Genomic DNA, 21,320 nt, shown 5'->3' with positions numbered 1-21,320 from the left:
TTTACTTCATTCTTGAGGGTGTTAAAGGGATGGGTCGGAGAAGTCTTGTTGAAATATTTTGGAATGTGGCCCTCTCAAAGACATGTTTTTGGTGTGCAAACAAAGTGTGGGAGTTTCAGGTGGCAAGCTTTGGTTGAGTGGTGGTCAGATACAATTCTACCATCTTCTAGCGGGATCATTGTGGGTCTAAAGGTGTTGTATAAGATGATGGAGAAGCCAACTTCTTTCTAGGCTTCTAAAATTCTAGGGATGATGGTGGCTTTCGTGCGAGAGTTATAGTGGTTGGTGGAGGCTTTAGTCTGATTGCCTCAAATGATGCAAAAAGCCACATTGCTCATACAAAGGGGCGACGTTTGCTGTGTCCAGTGAGACATACATAGAAGAGCGACACCTAAGTATGAGTGCCCAGTGATATAAGAAAATCATGGCTATTTAAGCCGTTGAAATCTATTACAATCAACCGATGGAATAAAATATTAAAAAAAGTTCTATCATCGTCCATTGACTGTTCACAATAAGTTTCTTTCATTCCTCTCCCTTCAAAGACGTTCCATGGGCAAGTTGGGACCATCTTCCATATTGCCGTGATTTGAGCATTGCCGCATAGGCCATTCCAACTTGCTAGGAAGTCAACCACCCTTCTTATAAAAAAAAGGAAGTCAACCACCCTTTTTGGCATTATCCAAGCAAATTCCACTAGCAAAGAATTCATTTTAGAGTGTCATGACCACCTCACAATGAAGTAGTATACCATCAACATTCTCTTTTTTTTTTTTACACATGCAACACTAATCCATAATAATCATAATAATGAACTTGCATTTTCTTAGATTATCTAGAGTGATGATTTTTCCCAATGAGGTCATCCATACGCAGAAAGCTGCTTTTAGGGGTGCCTTAGTTTTCCAAATGTGTTTGCATGGGAATGGGCACGTTGTACATTATGAGGGACGTGTAGAATGAATGTATGGTAAATTTCTCTTTGAAGGCAGCCGGTTTATTTTGTCAGCCTCTCCCACCCTCAATCTAGTAAAGTAGACAAGATTGTAAAACTCGGTGAATGCATTGACTTCCCCATCTTGTGCAGTTCTAAAGAAAGTGACATTCCATTGTGGAATACCACTAGATGAAGAAGATTTGCAATTGAAGCTTCTTGCAAGCTCACAATTCCATATATCTGGATAGGTTTCCTTGAGGGCCTTGTTGCCACACTAAAGATCATGCCGGAATCTAATTTTGGATCCATCACCCACCTTGAAGCAAGTGTACCAAGAGAAAGTATCCCATCCTCTTATATGCTTCTAAACCTCCATTCCATGTGGTTCCATATTGTTCGGATACCATCTACCCCAAGCCCCCCCAAACTTTGAATCAATTACGACTCTCTATAAAACCCCCCTTTCTAATTGGTATCTCCAGAACCACTTCCAATAGAGCCCTATTGAAAACTGGCAACTTTCGAACTCCCAACCTGCTACCCAAGGTCGGGGTGCCTATTTTGGGCCCATTCACAAGGTGGAATTTAAACTCATTGTCCACACCTTCCTATAGAAAATCCAGCTATAACTTCTCGAAGCAATGGACCACAAGAGGAGGCGGCCAAGATATTTCATTGGCAAAAAAGATACTTTGCATCCCAAGGGGTTGGCCAAAGTCTCCACATTAGGAACGTTTCCCGCTAGGACCATTTATGACTTAGCTAGGTTCACTCTCAATCTAGAAGCAACGTTGAATTAAAGAAGAGCTCTCGATTCTCGATTGTGATCTTGGTTGGCCTTGCAAAATATAAGTGTCATATGCAAATAAGAGGTGAGAAATATCTTTTTTTTTTATTTTATTTTATTTTATTTTTATAAGTAAGAATATTATATATATCAAAAGGAGTACACTGAATGTATACAAAAGAACACATTGCCCATAATAAAAAACCCCTAATAACCCAAAAAGCCTGTGAAAACCAACCAAAGATACACCAAGCCCAAGCCCAAGCCCAAGCCCAAGCCCAAGCCCAACCCCTTGTTTCCCGTAAAACGAAAACTCTACCCAAAAACCCCATGCCAACCCCTAGATTCCCGTCTTCACAATGCCCTCCCTCTAGTTGAACTACCACCCTTAGCGTTGTAGTGGATTGCCCAAGAAAGATGTTGTAGCTCCCTGCTTTTTTTGAAGCTTGATTTGGTTTCAAGCGCATGGCTTGACTCAATTGCAGCGATTAGTTCTTTAAATTGGTCTTCACATCCTCCATGTGAAATTCCCACGAACTATTGAATCTCATTAACTTTAGGCAGAATCCAATCCGCTATTGGAGGAAGAGAGACCATGGGAGCAACATTATCCCCAGACCATGAGAAATATCTAATGTACCAATGTTGCTGCACCCTCTGAAAATGCGGAGATGAATCTTTCGTCCATGGTACTTGAGATCATTTTGCTTAAAGTTTCCATTACAAAACAAAGAGTAATGGTGATAATGGATAATGGAGATCATTTGCAATGATTTTGTACATCCCACTCACCAAGCTGGCGGGGTAGTAATTTTTTACCTATATCACCCATTTTTTTTGGAACAAGAGCAATGACAATTGCATTGAGACTTTTTATAATATGTTAGCTAAGTACTCAAGTGATTAAATTATAGTAGCTATTTTATGATATAAATATAGTAGTCAGTAGATAGGAATTAGTGGTTTCATAGTATGTAGGAACTATATTATAAATGCTGATATATGCTGGTGTATAATGCGTATACTACCATATAGATACCATGTCTTCATTGCAAAATTAATATATATTTTTATATTTATAGATAAGTAACTTATTTAGACTTATAACATATCGTTATTAGGGATAAATATTGACTGGGTTACATATGTAACATATAGATTATATAGAGTTGTAAAAATCTTGAAAGTTACATAATATTAATTTTCATTTTTATTAGTTTTTATTATTTTATCCCATTTGTAATTATGAGGTAGAAATTTATGAAGGTTTAAGGCAATTATTTAATTTCCAAATATTTAGTCATTTGTAAAGTTTTTATAATTCTATAGTTCAATATAGGATTTATTTATTAGTTGTTAAAATCTAATATTTTTTTTGTAATTTTAATTATTCAATTTCATTCAAAAATAAAAAAAATATTTTTTAAAAAAGCACCCGGGATGCTCAAGAAATAACTCCATTGACTCGAGCTTGTGTTTTGACCCGCTAGAGTTTGGCTTGGCTCAGCTCGGCTCGGTCCCTGCTCGAGTAATTTGAATCAAGTCGAGTCTGGCCCAAAATATTGGCTCAATTACAACCCCAGATAAGGTTGTTTCTTGCCTAGTGGCTACTGGTGAGTCACTAATGGCTTTTTCTCCTACTCAGGTGCCCTATATTAGTGGGTATGGGGTATGAGGTGTCCTTGGTACTCTCGTTTGAGCTGTCAAATGACATTGCTGTTTGAGCTGTCAAATGACATTGCTGTGCAACTGAATTTTGAAGGTAACACAAAATCGAGACTTTTGGTAGGGGCTGATTAGTTGCAAAAGGATGGCGGTTTAGACGCAGCAATGGACATGTAGTTGGTTCCTATGAATGGGGACAATGTAGGTTTTTCAAAATGCAAGAGAGAAAAAGAGGTTGGGGATGAACATGTTCCTTTATTTTCTCTTCCACCAAGTTGGAGTAAGCCTGGTTCATCTTCCGAGTTGGTGCTACAAAAGGTGAAAGAGATCCATGATTGTGTTTGGATTTCATGTGAGAGTTTTGAAGATCAATTTAGGGCCTTACTCATTGCCATCGAGGAGGACCATTCTCATCTTTCAAGATCAGCCTCTAAAAGAAATTGGGAATTAAAGAGACTCACATGTTTGATAAATTACAATGCAAAAGGAAGGGAGCTTAAGTTATGGTAGGACTAAGGAGAGGGCAACAACTTTATGAAGCTTAAGATTCTTTTTTGGAATGTTTGGGGGTTGAACAACATTAAGGCCTTGTTTGATTTTAGAACTCAACTCATCTCAATTCATCTAATCATTACAATTTTTCAAAATTTCTAAACAAAATACAATAAACAATTCAACTTTTTTAAATTCCAAAACAAAAATAATATTCTAACAATATTTTATTCAATTTTCAACTTTCATCTCATCTATTACGCTATTGGAAGGTTGACATGGTGTGTTTGCAAGAAAAAAAGTTAAGTTCATCAAGACCCACCCGTGGGTAGCCCAAGTGGTAAGGGTGAATTTGTGTGTCACGGGTTCGATTCCCCCTAGGATCTAACTGTGATTTAAGTGGAAGGCCATGGCGGTGGGTTGTTGTGCTAGTCTCCCCAGGGGTTTCGGTTCCATGGGTGAGTCCTAAGGGCTCCGTTGTGGGGTGGTTCTCCCGTCATAAAAAAAAGTATCATTAGAAGTTGTTGAGATGTTTCCTATGTGGGATGGACCTACCTTTCCTCTAAGGGGCTTTGGGTGGGGTACTTGTAATGTGAGATAAGAGGGTCTTGAAGTTTTTGAAGGAGTATTGGGGATTTCTCGGTAGCGTGCTCTTTTAAGAGTGTTGAATATGGTTTCGTGTGGGCTTTTGCACGTATATGGGCTAAATCTGGATGGCTAAAGGTGTCTTTTGTGGGATGAGATTGTTGGCTTGTACTATTTGTGGGACTTGCCTTGGTGTATTGGTGGGGATTTTAATGGCACTTGTTTTTCGAGTGAAAGATTGGGAGAGTCTCACTGCTGTTATGTTATGGAGGAGTTTTCCGAGCTTGTATTTGATTTGGATATTTTGGATTTACCTCTTGTTGGGGGCACTTTCAAGTGGTCTAACAATCATGTTTGGTCTTTAGATTGGATTGAGTTTTGGTTCCTTCTTCTTGGGAGGCACATTTTCCTAAGTTGTGCCATAAGTGACTTACTTGGGTATGTTCGGACCATTTTGCTATCATGTTGGAATGTGCAAGCTTTTGGGAGAGTTGATAGCCAAAAGGAGTCTCTATTTGTAGAGTTTTGGATTTGGAGGGTAAGAAGGAGATTGATGCTCTTTCGACTGCGGAGGTACTAAGGAAAGGCCAAATTACTTTGGAGCTTGAAAATGTGACTTTAATAGAAGAGAAATCACGGAGACAAAGGTTGTCAAGTCATCAAAATGCTTTTGACAAGGGGAGACAAATATTGGATTCGATGCTCATTGCCATTGAGTTTCTGAAGATTAGAATCAGATCTAGAGTGTGGGGTATTTTATGAAAGTTGGATATGGAGAAAAGCTTATGGCCGCATAAACTGGGAATTTCTGTATTATTTGGTTGGAAGGTGCGGCTTTAAGGATAGATGGTGAACATGGAGACAAAGGTTGTCAAGTTGGAAAATGATATATTTATCAAGAGGAGGCAGAATCGCTTTGATAAAAAGTACTCATTCTAACTTCCCTACATATTTCCTATCATTGTTTTCTTTACCAGTGGATGTGGCGAATCAGATTGAGAAGGATATTTCCGGATTTCTTGTCGGGAGGAATTGGGGAGGTGGTTAAGTTCCATTTGGTTAGCTGGGATAAGGTTTGCTACTTAATTTCTAGTTGTGGTTTTGGGAATTATAAACTTGAGGGATTTCAACAAGGCTTTTCTTGGCAAGTTGCTTAGATGGTACCATAAAGAAGGGGGGGACATTGTGGAGGGCTATTATTGATTCCAAGTATGGGTGTGAGTGGGGGGTTGGTTCTCCAAAGATTCTAGGATGCACATGGTGTGGCCTTGTAGTTGGGGTATCTTTCTTAGTCATCCCAAATTTGTGGTTGGTGATGGCTCCAAGATTAGACTTGGTGTGGAGAAAGAGCTCTCAAGGTTGCATTCCTGACTCTTTTTCTGATTGTGTGTGATTGGGATGCTTTGGGGGCGAAGCATTTATTACTTTATTGTGAGGTGGAAGGGCCATCTAGGTTGATATTTTTAGCAGGATTAGTTTGCCTGTTGGAGAGGTCTTTCTGGTATTCCCCAAATTGCAAAAGTTGCATGTAAATTTAAGGTTTCATTGCCTTGATTAAAATTTATGTTGGCTTCATACCATTAATTAAACTCTTTTGTACAAAAAATAATTAAACTAGGCAAATCTCTTTAATTGAAGTGTATTTACACTCAGGAAGTGGGTGTTAAAGGTGTCATATGTAGGTAAAGGCATTTCTAGGGTGGAGTTGATTTCATTGTTGGATTCATTCTTATCATGAATTCTCTTTTGGTAGAAATGTATAAATATGTTTAATTATATATATACATGGTGGCAGCTGATTGTAGACAGCATGTTATTCGGTAAAAATCTCATAGCACTAGAAAATAGGGTCTGAATCTCCTATCAATTATGGTATCTAATTGTGGAAGCAATAGTGTTGAATGAGTTTTGCTTCTGTTATCGTTGTCAGCCAGCTGTTTCTTTCCTTTCTTCTCCCCCACTGCTTATGAAAGGGGCAATGTTCACTAGCTTCGTCTTCCATTTGATTCTTGCATTGATTACTCATGATAAAGTCTAAATAACTTAAATTGGCCACATAATAAGAGTCTTTTAGTTCTAGCTTATATTATTTGGTTCTCTTAAGTTATTTAGTACTTGTATATTAATTATTTTGGGATCTAATTTGTTTTTTAGTTTTATTTTTTTTGATAAGTTTGTTTTTTAGTACTATAACCAGTGGATTTATAAAGATTATTGAATTTTAGAGGAAGTTGAAGAGTCACTAAGTTATTATTGTTGATTGTAGATTTATTTTGATCACTATACAAAGGTCTTTGGTGCCTCTTCCGATTAAGCAAAATTTGTAAGGTGTATCATCACTAATATTAGAGCATAGAGAGATTAAGGGGGTGATAATTTTGTATTATTTTCATTTAATAACTTCAAATATTCTCTCACATCATGTGTCTACTACTTGTTATGATAAGAAAGATTTATTGGTGTATAAAACTATGATTTAGTCTATACTGACCCATTAATTCCTTGGCAGAGTATTTGTATGTTGCTTGCTCGTTGAAGCTCTGTTTTCTTTAATTAGTGTAACCGGTTATGTGCATCTGGTTTCTTTTACAGTGTTCAAGATGACCTCTATAGACATTGTGGACTTATCTAGCGATGATGAATGTGTAGAGCCGCATTTGAAATCTGTTAAGTCTGAGCCTGTTGTTGTTGGGAATAGAATACAACGAGAAGAAAGTAAGTTTCAACAGAAGCTCCAGTCGGAAACGCAATTTAAAAGGCAAGAATCCGAAGAAAATAGAAGCTCAAATATTTTGAGTGCTGGCCAAAGTTGCTCTAGTATACTGGATCAAGGGCAGTCTCCGGTAGATGATTCAAGTCTTTCTTCCACATCACCTACATGTCCTGCACCGCTTTGTCGGCAGTTCTGGAAAGCTGGGAACTACAATGATGGGCTTGGTTCTAAAGTCTCACTTCAAAGTATGTTGTTGTCACATATAACTTATTAATGTCTGTTACACGGGTTTAGGGTTTAACCAGGTAGAAGATGTGCATTTGCAAGGTCTCAGGGTTCTTCATCATAAAAAAAAAATTATTAAATTTTGTTTGACATGCATGTGGTGCTTTATTGAATTTTTGGTCTTTGACATGTTGGCCATTGTGTGGGCATCTCATAGTGTCCTAATTTCCTTACGTAGGGGGTTCTCTTGTATAATTTATGTGTTATAACCCTCTACGCATGTCTAATGAGACTTAGGAGAGGTTTGGATTCAAAATTCACCTTAACTCATCTCAACTCATTTCATCTCATCATTACAACTTTCTCAAATTTCTACACAAAATATAATAAACAATTCAACTTTTTCAAATCCCAAAACAACTTTTCCAAATTTTCACACCAAATATAATAAATAATTCAACTTTTATTCTACTATTTACAAACCATCTCAACCCATCTCAACTCATCTCTGAAACCAAACCTCTCCTTAAACTACTTACAAAAGAAAAATTGGTGCTTCCTAATACACCATCTAGGGGAGCACTGAGAAGCTCAAGTTTTTATGAATAGTAGCAACAACTTATGAATAATTGCAAGAGCTTTCTGAATAAAGTTTTATTAGAGTTTCGTTAAGTGGTGGGACCCATTGCGAGTATGTTTAGATGTAAAAAGTTTTTAAGATAAGTTTTCATAGAGGGTATAATAAATAATTTTACTTTTTGAAAAAAAAAACATGACTGACCCCATCAGGCTGCCCTTGGTGGCCAAAAATTCTGGCCACTGCGTGGTAGCAAGAACACAGCCACCCTCTAGGCTCTGGTGGCCAGGCTGGCTGGCTACGTTTTCTTTTTTAATTTACATTTTGTCTTTTAGTTTTTGGATGTTTTTGAAAATCCTAGAGAGTTTCTACTGTGTAATTTTTATTTTTATTTTGAAGAAAACAAGAAGATGTCAAAAACCCCTTGGTTGCCAAACATGGCCCTGTTTTAGATATTTCCTTTGGCTGTTCAGTTGGATGATAGTGATAAACCCTATGTGATGTGCATGCAAATATCTGCATCTGTGGTCATTGAAGCCTGATCTTTTGTTCTCTAACATTCTATATTTATTGTAATAGATGGCAAAAACTATCTACTTGTTCACCCAATGTTCCTTCATTCAAATGCAACTTCACATAAGTGGGCCTTTGGTGGTATGCGCTTGTTTCACTAATTGCAATTACATATATTATTGGTGAAGCTATGGCAATTTTCATTACTACCCTTTTTGGTTGCTTCCTGTTTGCAGCTGTAGCAGAACTGCTTGACAATGCAGTTGATGAGGTGAACTTCTTATTTTGATCTTACTTTGATATTGTTGTTTTTTTGACCTTGTGGTACTGGGGTTGTGTGCTCACGTTGCAAATTGTTTGAAAGATAATTTTGGAATGGAATTACACCATAATTGTTTTGGGTGGACTTTATCTATTTTGGTAGGATAGCTCAAATATTCAATTTTTTTAGATCAAATAATTACTTTTTTCAGTCTTAAGATTTTGCTCCTTTTTGTTTCCTCAAGTTAAGGATTTTTACTTTTGTAACCAATGGATAAATAAATGTTATTGAATTTCAGAAGTTAAAAGAGACTCTTGAGGACCATGGCTATTTTGATACACTATATAAGTAGCTTTGGTCCATTTCCGTCAGCAAAGTTTGTGAGGTTGCTTATCACAAACATTGAAATAAACGAGACAAAGGGGTTTGAAAATCAAGCTGTTCAACCATAATATTGGAGATCAAAATGCTAATATTGGCATTCCTTTAAGGGTTCTATTTATTGTATGACGCCTCAAGGTAGCAAACTTAGTTACATAGAATATGTTCTTATTCATTTGTATAACATGTTTATGTAAAATTAGAAACTACTACGTTGAAAGACTAGTTTATTCAGTCAGGTTCATTTTTATCACATAGAATGATCTTGGTTATGGCTACTGCATGGATTGTATATACTCCAGGTGTTCATTGCCTATTGTGTGATTAGTTTATTCAGTCAGGTTCATTTTTATCACATAGAATGATCTTGGTTATGGCTACTGCATGGATTGTATATACTCCAGGTGTTCATTGCCTATTGTGTGATTATGTTTTTGATGTTTGGCTCTAACAATCACATCCTATTCTGCATATCACGAGTTCTCCTTTTTCTTTTTTCCCTCTTTGATTGGATAGATCCGAAATGGGGCCACTTTTGTCGTTGTAGACAAAACCACAAATCCAAGGGATGGAAGTCCAGCATTGTTAATTCAAGGTAGTGTGTAATTGGAATTTTATCTAGCATATTCTGGGAGTCTGCATCAGTACATTTTATTCCATAATACATTTTGCTGACTCATTTGTATAAAAAAACCTCATGACTTGCCACAGATGATGGTGGTGGAATGGATCCTGAAGCAATGAGGCAGTGCATGAGTTTTGGGTTCTCGGATCGGAAATCTAAATCAGCCATTGGACAATGTATGGATAGTCGTTTTTCACTCTACAATTTGTTCTTATTATTTTCTTTTGTATTTATTGGTTTACTTGTAGCCTTCCAGATGGAAATGGTTTCAAGACTAGTACAATGAGACTTGGTGCAGATGTTATTGTCTTCAGCTGCCACACGAGTAACAGGTTTGAATTCAAAAGGGACTGATCTTTTGTTATTAGTTATATATTCAATAACCCATTTATAAGCCATACTAGCTTGCTTGTACACACGCACATGCATACACACGTGTATACTTTGAATAATATGTATCAGTTTTCTTTTCTTTTTTTATAATAAAGAAAGTAGTACTTTATGTCGTACAAGTTCCATGTATTCAACAAATTTTCAAAAATCCCGGCCAGTAACTTTTGGGAGTGAGCAACTACCAACGTAATGCAAGGAAAAAGAAATGAAAGTCATCTCCACACTATACAGAGCAAAATCATTTTTACTGCAAATAGGGAAACCCGCTCTAGAAAGGACCAAAACACCTCACTTCTCTCAATACATCAAGCCACTTGAAACACTCCCATGTAACACATTTTGCCCCTAGTTTGGCCCAACAATCAGCCACTCTAGTTACTTCCCTAAAGACATGTTCCATGTAAAGAGAAAGTGGCTCGTAAGCTACCTAAATCTGGTCCAGTTTTTGTCTTGTTTAGGGACTTCTTACCTCTTACGGCATGTGAAGTCCTCTGATTTTTTATTTTTTATTTTTTTACTTATTGAAAGGACATCCTTATTTTTTAACCATGTAGTTATTGATGCACACATAATATGTGAAAAGGTAAAACAATTTTCGTTCTCTCTCTCTCTCTTAATGATGTTGCCTATATGAACCTCTTGTTTGTCTACTCATATACTATGTTACATAATCAGGATATTGACACAAAGCATCGGTCTCCTCTCTTATACATTTTTGACACGAACAGGCCATGACAGAATAGTAGTGCCCATGGTGAGTTTCATTGCTTTAAGTCAAGGTTTTAGTTGGGTCATTTTGTTGTAACCAAACATTGTTAATCTATTTTTATTAATTTGTAAAAGGTAGTCAAGAATTGTGAACTTGTAGATGTTAGCTGGTTATTTTATGAGCAATAAATGTGTTAATATTATGTATGTTCATGGAATGTGCCTTGAGCATGCAAAATTTGTTTATTCAGGTAAGATGATCAATAATATTTATCTCTTACTTATAAAAAAAAAAAATGATTCACGATTTGTAGTACTTTGAGATTTTTCATGAAAGAATTAGGTTATCACTTATCATCCAAAACATATATTTTTGTGTTAAGTAAACATTCAAAACGTATTATTGGCCTGGAATATAATCTTAGATGCTAGTAAATTTAAGGTTTCAAAGTTAACTAGGTTTTGGGGTGTAAGACTTTGAGGAAAAAAAAAGACAGTAGAATTGCTTTGGTGGGGCCACTTTTAATACCAAGGTATTTTGTATGTTGAAAAGATTGAATGACGACTGGTTAGCTGTAAAAAGATGTATATGTCCTAAGCTGGTTGGATTACTTTGATCAAGAGTACTTTCTTGAATCCGCCTATGTATTTCATGTATTTATTTTCACATCCAGCTAGGGTAGTAAGTGCACGGGATTTTTTTTTGGGGTGAGTTAGGAGAAGTGTTCAAATTTCACCTGATAAGCTGGGCGAAAGTATGTTCTTTGATCCCTGATGGTGGGTTAGGAGTTAGGAACTTGATTTTCTTTAATTGTGCACTCTTGTGGAAGTGGCTCTGGCGCAATCAGAATGAGAGAGAGACCTTGCGGAGAATGATGTAGACGCTAAGTAAGGATGTTCGTGGGATGGGTGGTGTTCTATTGAGGTCCAAGGACTATATGGGATGGGATTTTGGAAGAATATAAGAAAAGGGTGGGGGATGCTTTCTAAGCACAATAGATTTGAAGTTGGAGATGGTTATAGGATCAGATTTTAGCATGGAGTGGTGCAGTGATATGGCTCTCAAAGAAGCCTGTCGGTTGTGTAGGGTGGTTCATGTGAAGGATGCCTCAGTGGGAGATCTTTCGGAGTTATCTGGTGAACTCCCTTGATGGAATGTTAACTTCATAAAAACAGAACATGATTGAGAGTTTGAGGCCTTTATTGTATTTTTAATCTGTTGTACACCACTATTTTGAGAATAAGAGGTTAAAATAAGTTGCTTTGGTCCCATCCAAGAAAGAGAGGTTCAATGACCATTCTTTTTATAGTGTCCTTGTCTCTTGCGATGACAACCTTTTGCTTAATAGTAAATATGGAGAATATGGAAGACTAAGATTTCTTTAGGAACTGCATTTTTTGCTTGGTTTGCATCTATCAGTAAGATTCTTCAGATGAAAATCAGAGGAAAAGACGCATTGATGTGATTGAGTGATGCTCTGTGTGCAAGAGGTGTGGGTAGTCTGTGGACCATTTTTTGTTACATTACCAGGTGGCTAGTGTTCTATAGAATGATTTCTCTAGTCGGGTTGGTTTAGTTTGAGTCATGGCCAGAAGCCTTTTAACTCGTGTGGAGGGTCTGGCGGTAGTCCACAAATCTTAGCAGTGTGGAAAATGGTTCCTTAATGTCTCTAGTGGGCTTACTTTCCATTATTATGTTATATCTCTCTATTTTTAGCTAGATGACTTTCTTGTGAACATCTTGTTGTACTTGGAATGCTTCTTTAGGGGAGGTTTGGATGAGATGAGAAAGTTGAATAAAATATTGTCATAATATTATTTTTGTTTTGGGATTTGAAAAAGTTGAATTGTTTATTGTATTTTGTGTGGGAGTTTGGGAAAATTGTAATGATTAGATGAGATGAGATGAAATTAGTGTTTTTTAATGAAATAATTATTACTTATAAAACATTATTTTGTTTTATGATTCCGTGGACTGTTACGGTGCTGCTTGTTCTGTTATCCCCTTTCTGTTGACATTTCTCTTACTCTGGTACCCACCATTGCTATTGCAGGTGGACTACAAGTTTAATACATCAACTGGCACTCTGGAAATACTACGTGCTAAAGAGCATTTTATGTCTAATCTTTCCATTCTGTTGCAGTGGTCTCCATTTTCAACAGAATCAGAGCTTTTGAAGCAAGTAAGATTATTTTGACTTTTTTTTTTTGTCCTTCCATTACATCTTGCTCTTTTCTGCACATATTCATTGTGTTAGTCTTTAAATATTTAAATATATTCATTGGGTTAATTGAAGTGGTTTTACTCTGAGCTATCAAATGAGTTCATAATGGTGAATTGCACTTCTCTTTCTTGATTGATTAATTACCCATGCACCCAGGTCTCGATCCCCTCCACCCCATTCTTATTTCTTATAGGGAATGGCCATTGGTGAGTTTTACCACAATATAATTGATGTTTATGGAGGTGGGCTCATTTTATGAAGTTTGATAACCAAATTTTCGCACTCATCACTGATTGTAGTAGAAAGCAATTGCATAGATTTTTCTTGCAGTTTTTAGCTTTCTGAATTCTTTACAAGCTTCATTTTGTTTGATCTTCAATATGATGGCAGTTTGATGACATTGGGCCTCATGGCACCAAGGTTATTATCTACAATTTGTGGTTCAATGCTGATGGGGATGTGGAACTTGACTTTGAATCAGATCCTCAGGTTAATATTTCAATTATCCTCTATCCTTTTCTTGCCTTTTTAGTATAATTTCCAATGAGGGGACTCGGTGGCTTCAGGATATTCGTATTAGTGGGGAGTCCAAAAGAATTGAGACATTACGTGCTTGGAAGACAACAAATGAGCAGCACATTGCTAATCAATTCCATTATTCTCTCCGTGTAAGCCTGCTATAAGATTATGTACTTCAATCAGAAATCTAGGAAGTCAAATTTGTTTTAGCATGGTTTTTCATTCTTTACAGGTATACTTGTCCATCTTGTACTTGCGAGTACCTCAAACATTCAACATAATGTTGCGTGGACGAGTTGTTGAGCATCATAATATTGCTGATGATCTCAAATTTCCAGAATTCATTTTGTACAGACCTCAATATGGTGGATGTGTTGAGGTTTATTAAATTTTAGCCAACTCCTTTCTTATCTGCTTACTCTCATGGTCTCATTGAAAGTATTGAGTTTTGTGGATTTTATATCTGAAATGTTGTATCTCTTTCCAGTTTCCAGGAAACGTTGATGGTATCCTAATTAACTGCTTTATTAGTTGTCTAACAGAAGTACTCACATAGTTCTTTGGAAATTGATGAAGACACGGACCAATTCACACCGAAGAAAACTGACACATTTACTGTTCATATGAACAGTAAACGATCAGTACCAAAATGTAAGTGTCCATTTTCTTGGGGTTGAATTGGTTCGTGTCAGTTGCAGCACATATACTTCTTTTGATAAGCAAGAAATCTCTATTGAAAAGGGAAAAGACACTACCCAAGTATGCAGGAAGTAGTATACAAGAGAGACACGTAGCCTTCTCTAAGACTAAAAAAGATCCTTCTGAGCATGACCCAAGCCAATCTAATTTAATTGAAGAAACTTTCTGTGAAATTGCAATCTCACGATGAAGTGGAAAATGATCAATGGACTCCACACTCTTACACGTGACAACAATCAATCATGATTATGTCTCTTCCTTAACTTGTCCATGGTGAGAATCTTCCCAAGAGTGATTGTCCAAGCAACAAATGCAGCTCTCAATGGGACCTTTGTCCTCCAAATGATCTTCCAGAAATGAGCCATTTTTTAATTCTCTGGCCTGGCTGTTGGTACGACGGTTTCTTTGTTGTTAAAGCCCATTGCATAAAGGTCTATTTTTTCTCGGAAGGAAATCCTTTTTCATTTAACCCCTGGTTGATGTTTTATATCCTTTCTTCCCAGTTAAAAGCAACTCAAATACCCCTATGGTTGACCTCTCTCTCAATCTTATTTTTTTTTACTTGATGTGGTTTTTAATGAATTGTACATTGGTTGATATTTTACTTATCAAAAAAGAAAAACATTGCTTGCTATTTACTTGTTAAGAAAAAATAATTATTTGGTTGGTCTACATGCTAGTATTTATACACTTTTATATAGGCTCTCAGTTTTTGGTGGCTGATATCGATAGCGGCTATCGAGTACATTATCTTTCTCTTGTTTAACCGTGCAGGGTCAAGTTATAACTACAATTGGATTTCTTAAAGAAGCTCCACAGGTCAGCTTTCACGGTTTCAACGTCTACCATAAGAACCGTCTAATACTGGTAATCATTATTTGCATAAATAAGTTTCTTATGTTGGTTTTGCTCTGTTGCTAAGAAATGGAAATACAACTCAAGCATCCATTCGGGATGGTATCCTTGGCTTCACTTTCTACTCTATAGTGAGAGGCAATTCTATTTGGTGGAAAGCCATTGGCTATTGTTCTTCTTGCTGTTGTAATCACGGCGACATTTTACTGTTTATTGTTGCAATTAGACATTGAGCTACTCTTTCATTTTATTGTAGGAATGTACATTCTGTCAGCTCTTCCCCTTCCCACATGATCCTTTACCACTCCATGTTATTTATGAGTGCACTTAAGTCTTTGCTGTTTAATCTTTCCTTGCAGCCGTTTTGGCAGGTTGTGAGTTATTCTGACAGTCGGGGCCGAGGTGTTGTTGGTAAATGCCTGCTAGATTCCTCTTTGTATCATTACTACTATGATTTTTTGTTGTTTAGAGGTTGATTATTTTGAAATTTCAGTTGCTAGGTGCCTAATGATTAATGATTCATGGTATCATTTTAGGTGTTCTACAAGCTGAGTTCATTGAGCCAACTCACAACAAACAAGATTTTGAGAGAACTTCACTTTTCCAGAAGCTTGAATCTCGGTTGAAGGAAATGACTTTAGAGTACTGGTAAGCTTCTTATAGCATGAAAGAATGTTACCCTCAAAATTGTCCACCTTGAAAAATCAATAAAAATACCTATGAAAGAAAAATAAATAAATGGAGTTTAAATATATTTCTGTGCTTTCGTTTTATTTGAGAAGTCATAATTCTTTTTTAGTATTTAATTTGCTTTATTCGAGATTAAGTTGAGGGTGATTTTGAAAACTTAATATCTTATTTGAAAGACAGTGCTCTAACCGACACCTATAAACTTTTGTGTTCTTTTTGGAACTCCCTAAATGAGTTTTGGTCACCAAATGGAAATTGATTAATAACCTTTTGTTTTCCATGGCTCTTGAATGGAGTCTTTACTGCGTTTTACATAATTTTTTTGTGAAAATTACACTTTGCAGTCTCCATCTGGCATCTAATAGGAGATTTACATTTTGCACACTATACTACATGACTGACTCATTGCACCTTCCAACAATAAAAAAGTTGCAATGTTCACCTCTTGTTAAGATCTTATAGTCAAGATCATGTCATTTCACTTTTTTTTTTGGCTTATTTTTAGCCCTTTACTTCTAGAATTGATCTAGAGTGCTATTTGATAGTCAGCGAGAGTTAAGAGGATGGAAATTGTATTTTCCCTTTTTTTTTTTTTATTCTTTAGATTGATGTATTGGATGCCTTTCATTACTATGAAAATAAGTTTATTTTGTTCAACCTCTTTGTCATCATGTGTTTAAATAGGTCTTTGGTTAAATGCATTGGAAAACTGGAATGAGCTATCATTTCTACGGTGGAGATATTGCTTAGTTTTAGGTAGAGCAGATCTGTAAATGTACGTTACCTTTGGCAGGGATTATCATTGTGGACTCATTGGATATCAGGTCAAAAAAAAGCTCCGTGCACCAGAGTTGCTGCAGATTTCATCTCATAGTATGCCACACAGCAGCAAACAAGAATTTATTACATCTAATAAACATTCCCCCGCTATTGGTAGTGCAAAAGCTGGACTTGTAATTGCAGAACAATTCATTCCCAAGTCTCAATTCAGATCTAAGCATGGTAATTTAAGTTTAAATGAAAACCCATTATTTTTAAACTTAATAAACGTTGCTCAACATATGATTGGTCTTATTGTCATAGGAGTATTAGAGAAGAGAAAGGAACACGTTGATTTAATAGAAGTAGAAAAGGCCAAAAGGAGGGCAGTGGAAGTGGCCAATATAACTGATGCTGGGTACGATCAGGAGATACAGGTCTGCGTGGTTAAATTTTATATTAATTTTCTCTGACCTTCAATCTACATGATTCATTCACTCCAGCTCAAGATTTTAGACTTCTTTCCTATTTGCTTTGATGCAGCTTAATCTAAATATTCATTCATTTGATGTAAAATTTAATGCACTGTATTTTTGGGTTCCATTTTAATTATCCTCAGCGTCAACAAAAACTTGAATACCTTATTTAAATTCTGATATTATGAAAATTCTCCCCCTCCCTCCCTCTTTTCGCATGTAGAATGGAAAACCTTAACCTATATCTTCCTCCATTTTTAATCCTGCCTGTTACTTTCGTTACATTTCCAGCACTGGTTTTGGAACCAAAATGCACGATTTCATTGCTGTATAGAATACTACAGCTTGGATAGTAGACTTGTATATTTTCTTTAACTGCATAATTTGATATCAGCGATGCACTCATGTCATGCACTCTTTTATCGTAGCATGATCTCATACCCCATAAAAAGAGAAAAATGTTGCTGACTTATTTAATATGTATTGGTAGCCACTAGTTACTGCTGGGAACCAACCAAAAGATCAGGAGGCTGTCAACTTGTTGCAAGAAAACAAGAAGCTCCGAGCAAAGTAAGTATGGCAAATTTTTGTCCTCCATGGATATCTCACTTGCACTTAGCCACAGAATAGATGCAAGGGATGATTATTATGATTGCTAATCTCCGTATGTACTCGCTTGGACTTACCCCTTTCACTCTCCTCTTAAAGTATGAGACTCTGCCATTTGATAGAGCTCCTTGACTAGATTAATTCGAGAATTCAGATATCAGGGGTTCACATTTTGGTCATAATTTGGGAGATCTACATATTAGCATCATGTTTCATGTCTTGAAAAAAATCTAACGGTTGCAGTCAACTCATGCTCATAGAAGGCCTTCATTTATGAGTTTGTTTTATGTTTCCAGATGTTTGGAGTATGAGAAGAGGGAAGAAGAACTTAAGTTCAAGGTACTTTGAATGCAAAAAATGTCACTGCCTGTATTCTTGATCTCTATGTGATTTCTGTTCTCGTGTGTTCTAGGAAGAGTTTCCTTTCACCAGTTTATAAGAATCATTCTTTGCATATGTAGGTGACACAGCTCAAAATTGCAATAGAGGAGGTTTGTCGGGAATACAATCGGATGTTGGGCGAATTAGAATCATTGGAGACAATCAAAGAGGAAACCAAAGTATAAATGTAGTTTTTGTTTTTTTTTTCCCCTTTTTCTTCAATTATTTCATATGTACAAGTCTTGTGCTATAGCCCAGTGTAGCCTACAACCGGTTGGGGTGAGAATGATGGGGTCGTTGCAAGTGAAAGCCTGGGTACCAGGGCTTTTTCTTCTTCCCCCGAAGTTTTGTTGTTGTTTCTCTCTTTAGCCCTCCATTTTTCCCAAGTACTGTAAATATAAAGTGAAGGTAAGGTTATATTTCTTTAGCCCTCCTTTGAAGGAGTTGCAAATTTTTCATTCCAGCAGTTGTCGATTGCCAGGTTATGTTTATCACTGTTACACTTGCACTGACTTTTTTTCCAACCATTTTTGAAACCCAACTCACAAACAGCTGGAAGATTGCCTCCACTGGTTGAAGATATCACCAACTACTTGTCTACCTTCAAACAATGGCAAGTACATCGATCACAAAATTGATGCGGGCATATTGCGCGATGGTCGGGCGGCAAAGTGTTGAGTTATATGTTATCAATGCTTCTCAGTTAGATTTGCTAACATGTGAAGGGCATTGATTTTGGTCCCTTTCTAGTAAGCCATTGCTTTTAACTTCAACTTGCAGGGAATCTAAAGGTGCATTGCAGTTTATGCACGAGAATAGAGCTTTTCTAATTCAACTACAGTTTTTTTGCTTGGGAAAGAGAGTTTAATCTGTACTCCGAGGAGACACTTTATAGCATTTGCCGAAGGCACTAGTGGTCCAAAAAAAGTGTATGAGCAATCAAGCACTTGGAAAAGATAGATAATGAACTAAAGGGAAAATAAATTCCTTGAGGATGTACATGAGCAATCAAGTGAAAAAAATAGGCCTAAATATGAATTTTAAAAAGAAGTGAGTAAATATAAGATTTATATAAAAAATAATAATTTTTTTAATAATGTATTCTACTCTTTTTTAAAAGGAATGCACGGTGTTTTTATAATCTATGAATTGTATTTAACATTACTGAGAATTCGTCTAAACTTGTTAACAATACTAAGGGCAGGTTTGGGGCACAAGATAAAATATAAAATTTTCATCTCATCTCATCATTACACATTTTTCAAATCTCCATACAAAATATAATAAACAATTCAACTTTTTTAAATTTTAATACACATTTTTTAAATCTCAAAATAATAATAATATTAAAATATAATATTTTAAACTTCAAAACAAAACATAAAATTCTATCACACCTTCCAAACCTGTCCTAAGAGTTTAGAAACATTATTTTTAGTAGGACCATTATTCAATCAATCTTAAAATCACAAAGGAGAATTAATTTTAACAATATTAATAATGTATGGATTCGAGAATTAATTTTTATATTTGCCCGACTACTTTATTAAGGTTTCCATTTTAAACTTGAAATCTCTTTGCAAACATATAGAAAGACTTCAACCAACTTTTTATTTAGTTAGAAAATTGTTATGGCTAATTTATTTAGAAATTGGTTTAAGAACTCTAATATATACGTTGGTTTAGGAACTATTTAGAAAGGATAATGCTAGTCCTCCTACCGTTGGCATTTTTTTTTTTTTTTCACTTCGTGATTAAGGAAATAGTTTTTTTAAAAATAAAATTAAAAATATAAAAAATACAAGTAGAAAAGACAACAAAAAAAGAAGACGACCAATTATGCCTAACGACGTAGCACCGTCCATTTAGAAATATTTTAATAGCTAGTTAAGTGTTGAGGTTAGGTGTTCATAATAAGAAAGAAATTATTGTGCATAACATATAAAAACAATCTCATAACATATAAAAATATATACGATTGGCGTGGATAAAAATATAACTAATATTTTTGAATTCATGAATGTTGTACATATTATCAAAGAGTGAGAGAAGAATATTATTGCTATCAATAAAAAATAAGATGGTTTGTAATTGATTTCTAAATTAAACTTTATGAACACAACCCCATAAAAATAAGAGTTATGTTATATATTAATTATTTTTGTATATTTTTTGTATACTTTACTGATGTGATTGATTAAAATAATTATTTTATATTAAAAAAATGACATAATTAATCATATTAGTAGAATATATAAATAATATATAAAAATGACTTCAGATAAAGTATTTGTATATATAAATACACACACGCTCTTATCATTAATTTGCTTTTTGGCAGGTGGTAATTATGCGGTGCATGGTGAACACACATCATGTGTAATGCACGTTACAAGCATAGCAGGGAAACTTTGGAATTGCAGATCAAGATAAGCTCAACCTACACGACTGCAACTTGCATGTTTCTTTAATATTCGGGCAGCCCCGACCAACACTGCCCAAACTTCTTTCTTCCAGACTCCACCATGCCTGCCCCGGCCTGCCCGAAACCCTAGCTTGCTAGCACCAAAGTGTTTTCCCTAGAAGAGCTTGGAGGCTGAAGCGGCGAAGTCTCTCTATATATATATATACCCTAGAAGAGCTTGGAGGCTGAAGCCTCTGATCTCCTTTTCCACCTCCATTACTACTACTTCTTCCTCATGATCTTCTCTCTCTCTCTCTCTCTATATATATAAATATATATATTTACGGTATGTTCTAGCTAGCAGCTGATAGCTCTTGATCTTTAGTTAGCATTTCTTCTTCCATCTTTTTTCTCTTCCAAAAACTGTGTTAAGCAGTACTCTGCAGGCATCCAAGGTTTATAGATGTCTGTGTGTGCATTTTGAATGCATGTCGATGATAGTTTCATGTGATCATGAAGAGCATAGCTTTGTTTACAGACTGTAGTATATTATATATAGTGCAAAAAACTTCCATCCGTCTGTGACATATATTCTGAGCAGAGCGGCCATATTTTGCACAGATCGACTGAAAATGAAAGTGCCCATATTAAGATTTTGAGTGCTTTTTGCTGCTTCTATAAGAGGTTCATGTCATCTTTTTGCTACACATGAAAACCTCTGTTAGATTATTTGCCAGCGTACATACATACATACATATATATATATATATACACGATCAAAACCTTTTTAATGCTATATATATACATATATATATGTCACAATATTGATTTTCTTGCAAA

General features: G+C 35.8%; 1 protein-coding gene across 12 annotated transcripts in view; it reads left to right on the top strand.

Moving 5' to 3' along the window:
* Positions 1 to 18,982, top strand: part of LOC109003869 (protein MICRORCHIDIA 6) — a 30,823-nt gene extending 11,841 nt beyond the window's left edge. For 10 of the 12 annotated variants that reach the window (XM_035687944.1, XM_018982196.2, XM_035687937.1 and 7 more), the window contains 19 exons: positions 7,059 to 7,424; positions 8,561 to 8,635; positions 8,731 to 8,765; positions 9,654 to 9,732; positions 9,849 to 9,938; positions 10,019 to 10,094; positions 10,831 to 10,909; positions 12,918 to 13,046; positions 13,479 to 13,577; positions 13,655 to 13,756; positions 13,840 to 13,986; positions 15,081 to 15,173; positions 15,521 to 15,572; positions 15,698 to 15,809; positions 16,645 to 16,853; positions 16,935 to 17,047; positions 17,577 to 17,656; positions 17,992 to 18,034; positions 18,157 to 18,567. In XM_035687944.1, coding sequence (XP_035543837.1) covers positions 7,067 to 7,424; positions 8,561 to 8,635; positions 8,731 to 8,765; positions 9,654 to 9,732; positions 9,849 to 9,938; positions 10,019 to 10,094; positions 10,831 to 10,909; positions 12,918 to 13,046; positions 13,479 to 13,577; positions 13,655 to 13,756; positions 13,840 to 13,986; positions 15,081 to 15,173; positions 15,521 to 15,572; positions 15,698 to 15,809; positions 16,645 to 16,853; positions 16,935 to 17,047; positions 17,577 to 17,656; positions 17,992 to 18,034; positions 18,157 to 18,261 — 2,076 coding nt within the window. In that variant the 5' untranslated portion in view covers positions 7,059 to 7,066 and the 3' untranslated portion in view covers positions 18,262 to 18,567. Of the gene's footprint in view, positions 1 to 7,058; positions 7,425 to 8,560; positions 8,636 to 8,730; positions 8,766 to 9,653; positions 9,733 to 9,848; positions 9,939 to 10,018; positions 10,095 to 10,830; positions 10,910 to 12,917; positions 13,047 to 13,478; positions 13,578 to 13,654; positions 13,757 to 13,839; positions 13,987 to 15,080; positions 15,174 to 15,520; positions 15,573 to 15,697; positions 15,810 to 16,644; positions 16,854 to 16,934; positions 17,048 to 17,576; positions 17,657 to 17,991; positions 18,035 to 18,156; positions 18,568 to 18,628 lie in introns of those variants that run through there. The other 2 variants (XR_004800903.1, XM_035687945.1) reach the window with 2 other exon arrangements.
* Positions 18,983 to 21,320: the final 2,338 nt, after the last annotated feature.

Source organism: Juglans regia, chromosome 2 (assembly GCF_001411555.2).
Source record: "Juglans regia cultivar Chandler chromosome 2, Walnut 2.0, whole genome shotgun sequence".
Lineage (NCBI taxonomy): Eukaryota > Viridiplantae > Streptophyta > Magnoliopsida > Fagales > Juglandaceae > Juglans > Juglans regia.
Note: the sequence above shows the minus strand (reverse complement) of the source record. Positions and strands in the feature narration are given on the sequence as shown.